At 35.4% G+C, this 6552-nt stretch overlaps 1 protein-coding gene across 1 annotated transcript in view; it reads right to left on the reverse strand.

Moving 5' to 3' along the window:
• The window catches only part of LOC110108748 (ABC transporter A family member 1), a gene marked incomplete at its 3' end in the record, with an annotated part of 161446 nt that overhangs the window by 82417 nt on the left and 72477 nt on the right, over window positions 1–6552 (reverse strand). Inside the window, 1 exon segment of the mRNA XM_028700260.1 lies at window positions 5013–5119. Coding sequence (XP_028556093.1) covers window positions 5013–5119 — 107 coding nt within the window.

Consider the following 6552-nt stretch of genomic DNA (forward strand, 5'->3'; position numbering starts at 1 on the left):
GGCTTAATAAAATTTAAGTTTTTCCCTCTCAGATCCTCATTTTTAACAAATAGTAACAACAACATTAAGTCATTATCCCGCTATGCGTGGTTGTCGACATGAATCCTTTTTTCTCTATTGTGTTCTATTAAGAGTCAAACTCTCATTGAAATCTAACAAAAAAATGTCATTTTCTAATACTTTATAGTATTTTAAGTCTACCTCTACCTTCCTTAACAAAGGTCAGATCTAGCATATCTACTATCCTAACTAGATCAATGAAAGACTAACTTTTTATGTGACCAAACCATCTAAGATGACTCTCTCTCTAATCTTACCTGCCATTGGAGCTACTCAAACCTTTTCACATATATACTCGTTTCATATTATGTCTCCTAGTGTAAAATCACTCATCCACCTGAGCATCCTCATCTCTGCAACAATTGAACTTAATTTTATACTTCTTTTTTAATGGGCAACATTCTAAGTCATAAAGCATTGCAACTCTCACCACCCTTATAAAATTTTTCTTTTAAGTTTGAAGGATACTTTTCTATCGTACAACAAGCCTGATGCATTCCTCCACGTTAACCATCCAACTTGAACTCAACTACTAATACCCCTATATATTTCACCTTCACTTTGAACAATAGACCCGAGATAACTAAAGTGTGCACTCTTTTTAATGACTTTCTCACCAAATGTCACAATCCCAACACTAGATCTATTACTACTAAAGTCGCACTCCATGTATTCGGATTTTGATCTACACAAACGAAAACCTTTAAACTCTAAAGTACACCACCATAATTCTTTTTTTTTCATCAACTCCCTCTCTAGCATTATCAACAAGAAGAATATCATCAACAAAAAGCATTCACCACGATACATCCCCTTGCAAATGTCTAGTAAGATCATCCAGGACTAAAGCAAAAAAGATATGGACTAAAGTTGCTCCTTTAACATAATCCAACTGAAATAGGAAAATACTTGATAAAAGCACCATGTGTTTGAAAACAAGGTAATAGCTCCTATATGAATATCCTTAATGACTTGAATACAAGCATTATTAACTCATTTATTTTCTAAAACTCTCAAGAGCACTTCTTTTGGAACTTCATCATATGCATTCTCTAAATCAATAAATACAAATATGTAGATCCTCATTACTCTCTTTATACTTCTTCATAAAACCTCTCAATAAATGTATAGCTTCCATAGTAGACCTACGCGACATGAATTCAAATTGAATTTGAGAAACATTAATATCACGTCGTAACCTATACTCAATTACTCTCTCATAGTTTTAATGTATGACAGTTTAACTTAATTCCTCTATAATTCGCACACTCTTGCGCATCACATCAATTCATAAAATAGAAACCAACACACTCGATCACGACCTTGTTAATTCGACCCACATGAATATCTCCTTCCCTTTCTCCACTATTTCTTTTCCCTTGAGCCTAGCCCCACTTTTTGGGATTCAACTTAAATGAATTGCTCATTTACGGCCTAAATCACCATGGCATCTTATCTTGCTCTTATCTTTCTTATTACCGCTCTGAAAGCTTGAACTAACTCTGAGATTTTACTCCCTTGCCCAGTCAATCATTTTTTTAAGTGTGTAGCTATCTTCCAGCTGTCAACATTGTTGCGGATCTATGGTTCATGATTTTGATGATAGCAAACATTTCCTTTTCTATACGATTGCCTTATGTACTAACATTTCAGGACCACACAATCAAGACTGCAATTCAGAACCAGCTCAAGATTGGGTAGACTAGGTTTGTGTCAGTTTGTAATCTTTTCCTTTCTTGAGTCAATTGTATTGGGTGTGGGACATGTTGTTATGTAACATAGAAGTTTTCATGTTGTTCCCTTTAGGATTTCTATTTTTGGTAACATCAGCCTGGACGATCGTCCTATCGGCCTGGCCGATCGGTCTAAAAACAGAAACCCTAATTAGGGCATCCTCATTAAGGCAGCCGTCAACAGATCGGCCTGGACGATACTTGTATCGGCCAGGACGATAATCTCAATTCAGAAAGAATCAACCGCCATAATCAGTTTAGGAAAAAGGACCCGGCGACTCCGCCGCACCGGGGAAGGTGGAAGTGATTTTGTAAGGGCTTCTCCGCCTAGCCGTGGGGGCTAAAGGAGAGACATTAGTTTAGTGCAATACTTGGGGGGTGCCTCCAAGGAGTGGACGTAGGTCAAGGTTTGACCGAACCACTATAAATCTGGTGTGTTCTTTTTTTTTACTACTTCCGCGTTTTAATTTCCGCATTTATTATTGTGGTGATTTGGATTGTGTTTTGGTTTTAAAGTTTTCCAATTCACCTCTCTCTTTAATTAGCTTGGGACTAAGTTCAAGAGGGCCTAACATCCCGAACGAACTTTCAAGCATATCTGTTTTCGCTTTATCACACCACAAGTCTAACATTTACCTTGAGTCACTCTATATGATCTTCTCATTCACTCTTCGTTTTAGTCTTCAGCCAATTGCAATGATTGACATGACAAGTAGAGTCAATGTTTCCTCCACATTAAAGAAATGCTAGTTGATTCCATGCTTTAAATCCATGCATAGAAGATCACTACATGCCAAAGGAAAAAAGATCTCGTTTTCACCCTACCCCATGGGAAATCCATTAAAACTCATTCCCCTATGAAACAAAGATAAATTACAAATTTCTAGCTTACTACACCCTTCTATCAAGAGCCTTTTTCATTAAACTTCTGTTTCGTTCCACTCTTGAGTCTTTCTTCTCAATAGCAGTTGTCTTTGGGTACTAGAGTCCTCGCCTACTTATTCACTAGCCTCTCTTACTTTGCGTTGAAGGGGTGATTTAATGCATTCAAAAACAAAGATACATGTCTTCTATTCAACATAGAAAGTATGTTGGTTAGCTTATCTATGTTTGCTTACACCTTGGCCTTCTAGGAAGAATTTATGATACTATGGATTTTTTTACTTTGAAATGTTGGTACTTTATGGGCTTTCTTCCTTCAATCAACACTTTCTTCAAACTAAAGTTTAAAACCTTGCGAAAGTGAACTCTTTATAAGGCATTCTCGTTCTCAAATCAAGTTAATAAAACACCCATCACTCTCTCAAATATGTGCTTGAAGAATTGTGTCAAACGCCATGTGAGAAAAAAAATAATTTTCATAGATTACTATAATTGGAGGTCATTCACATGCCTAACAGGACAAGAAAGAAGCATTTTTTATAACATAATCCCATTTTACTCAGCAGTAATCTTGATTTCCTCGTGGATCGAATAGTCAAAGCAAGTGTCTCCATACAATTTTCGTCTTCTTTCTTTCATTTACAAGGATGATGGATATCCTTAACAGTGAGTCACAAGAATGATAAAGATCTATAGCGGGTCCTATGTGATTAGGCAAATCAAGCCATTACACTACACCCTTCTTTCAAGAATAGATAAGGTTGGCCTAACAAACGAATATTCTCGTTTACTCATAAATAGGGATAGCTCAAAGAATCAGTATTTTCATGAGAATAATTGAGATAGAACTATGCGGGGTGGACCAGTGTCAAAGCACCAAACTAAATGGCCAAGTAAGTGTTGGCTAGCTGATTGAGGTTGTTCGCGAAGGTACGATATATAGTAAAGTTTAGTATCATTCAACAGAATCAAAGACCAATTCCTCTAGGTCAGGATGGCACCTCATGCAAGAAGAACAATGTCGCGTAGAAAAAATTTAGCCTTTATTATAACAATAACAATATGTTTTTCCTATCAATTATAGGCCATTTTAAGCGAGTTGAATTATTTTCACAACTACAATACAAATTGAGACATAAATTTGATGCTCGAATTAGAATTGTTGATACACTTATTCAAAGATATCCTCTCTTTAGTACTCTTTGATCAAAATTGTATGATCAAAAGAACTTTATTCTAACAAGGGTGAGTTTTGCATGAAGAGGTCACCATGCCAAAACCTTTACCATTATAGTACTTTTACTCTACTATGCATAAGATAATGATTAAGAATCAAGGACGAGCCTTCTTAAACCTAAGGAAAATGACAATTATAATTGCAATTAATATGGGAGGTCCTTTTATAATAACTTAGCTATTAAAGTGTATGTTTAATTTTATTTTCTTTCTTATGGGAAATTTAGTACTTAGGGATAAATTCCCTATAAATTTGCTGGCCTTTACAGAGATTGGAAGTTTTTTAGAGAGTTAGTTTCAGGATATCCTTAGAGATTTAGATGGATTCCCTGTTCTTAGAGAGGTGAGGTGGAGAGGGAGTCATACTAGAGTCCAAGACTTTGCGCCATATTTCAGTCCGCTAGCCTTCCTTGTCATATAATAAATGTCAATTGCCTAGGTTGGCACGGTGCTAATATCTTGTACTCCTTTCTGGTTTGGCAAATAGTCTTCTTTATCTCTTGAGAGTTTATGAATTTTCATTTCAGCATAAAGATTCTTCAACCTATGCCATTATGTCTCTGAAACTTTAATTTATATTTTTCTGTAATAATTCTTCATAATTGTCCCTTGTCGTATCATTAATACACACACATGACTAACAATGAGAAAAATAAAACAACGAAAAATATGAAAACAACAAGAGTTTAATATCAAAAACTATACTTCAGAACAAAATAATCCCAGTAAAATTAAGGAAAAAAACATAAAAATTCAAAATACCAAAGAATCAGCATCTCCATTAAGTTAGCGAATCAATACAACATTAACTACCAATCATAAATAGCTATTATAAGCATCTTATATTAACTACATAGGGTTCCCTTTTGATTTCTTTTCAACACAAATTCCCATTTAGAGCTGCATCGGATTCTAATTCTTGCTTACAAGGTAAGTCTAAACAACTACTAAGCATGCTATAGCATCTAATTTTAAAAGCTTCAATAACCAATAATGTAACTTGTTTAAGTTCCAAATCGTCATATAAGCACGACAGGATTTCTGAAATGAATTCCAGACAAAAAAATAACCCAACTGTCAATAGTCAAAAATAGAACTTACCATGTCTGTTGTAATATTCTTTCCATAAACAAGTGCATCACCAGATGTCGGTGGGATAAGACCGACCAGCATAGAAATGGTTGTGCTTTTTCCAGCTCCGTTATGGCCTAAAATGTTAGGATAAGCAACTTATAAATGAGGGAAATCCTGCTTAGCAGTAAGCAACTGTTTTCTCCTAAATAAGCTAAACTCATTCTAAGAGAAGCAAACGAGATCTGAATTTAACAAAGAAGACAGCTGATTTATGTGAGGAAACAAATATGAAAAAAAAAAATAATAAGCAATGATTCCAAGTCTTCCTCAGAAAACTGTGTAGAAGATCGTATGCTACAGACAAGTACTAACAATAGCCCCAAATATTTTGTAAATGTACAATTTAAAACAGAGTAAAGACTATTTCCCCTAAACTAGATACATTAATATATATACACTATATAAAAAAACATATTGCTGTGTCTGCGCCGTACCCGTGTCCTATATTTTCTAAAAACGCCGTGTCCGAGTCGTGTCGTGTCCATGACGCCGTGTCCATGTCCGTGCATCATAGATATATATATATGAACTTAATGGCTGTATCTGTTATTTTAACCCCTAAATCTCAAGGCGAGTTCCCTTATGGTTGCTGCATACTGGCAAGTAGATATGGGCGAATTTGCTAATGAGAGTCCCAACCAATGTGATCCGTGTAAACCCACGATTTTCCCATGGGAGGTGATCACTCTCTGAATATTTTGCCAATTTGAGGATTGATGACACTTGGGCAAATCTTCATTGTCAAGATCCACAAGATACAAGTTCACCTATTATAACTTACTAGCTATTTATTAAATAATTGAAAAAGGCATATACAAGTGTACAAGGTGAGCATGAAATGATGGCATGGATCCGAAGCCATGTCTTGCATTTACAAGCATCAAGCAAAAAGATTCGCCAATTATTTGAATACTAGGGGAACTTAGCCACAACTCCAACGAAGTCATCTATAATGACAAACTCACGGAACTCGTACCCCATATCGAATCTCCCTAAATGAAAATAAGTTCTATGATACTCATACGCCGCCACTTAAAAACCTTGTGAGAGAGGTTTCCAGAGAAAAAAAAAACATTAGAGGTATGAACACAACATTTGGTGTTGCTAAATTTGCTCTTCATTAGGTTAGAGTTTGGAGAATTTTCAACTGAGAATAAATTCAAGGAAATGAACAGAAAAGTAGGTGGCAGAAAATTAATTGGATGGAGACAACCACTTCACGAATGTAGACCTAGAAAAAAATTAATGGAGTACATTGCGAGGATGATTTATAAAAGTTAAGTTTGAGTTTCCATGTAGATGGCATCTTGCTCAACCATAATAAAAAAACAATGCTGTTGATGTGGAACGTACATGCGATGATGGGTTTCATAATGAACGCTTGCACACTTAATTTTAGATAGAACACATAATTATATCTTTATAATAATTTGAACGACGAGATAAAACATTAAGAACGGAAAAACGAGTTTACGGTTGAATCACATGGGTAAGAGTTAAGATCATA

This window comes from Dendrobium catenatum, unplaced genomic scaffold, assembly GCF_001605985.2.
Source record: "Dendrobium catenatum unplaced genomic scaffold, ASM160598v2 fragScaff_scaffold_1481, whole genome shotgun sequence".
In the NCBI taxonomy this organism is placed as follows: domain Eukaryota; kingdom Viridiplantae; phylum Streptophyta; class Magnoliopsida; order Asparagales; family Orchidaceae; genus Dendrobium; species Dendrobium catenatum.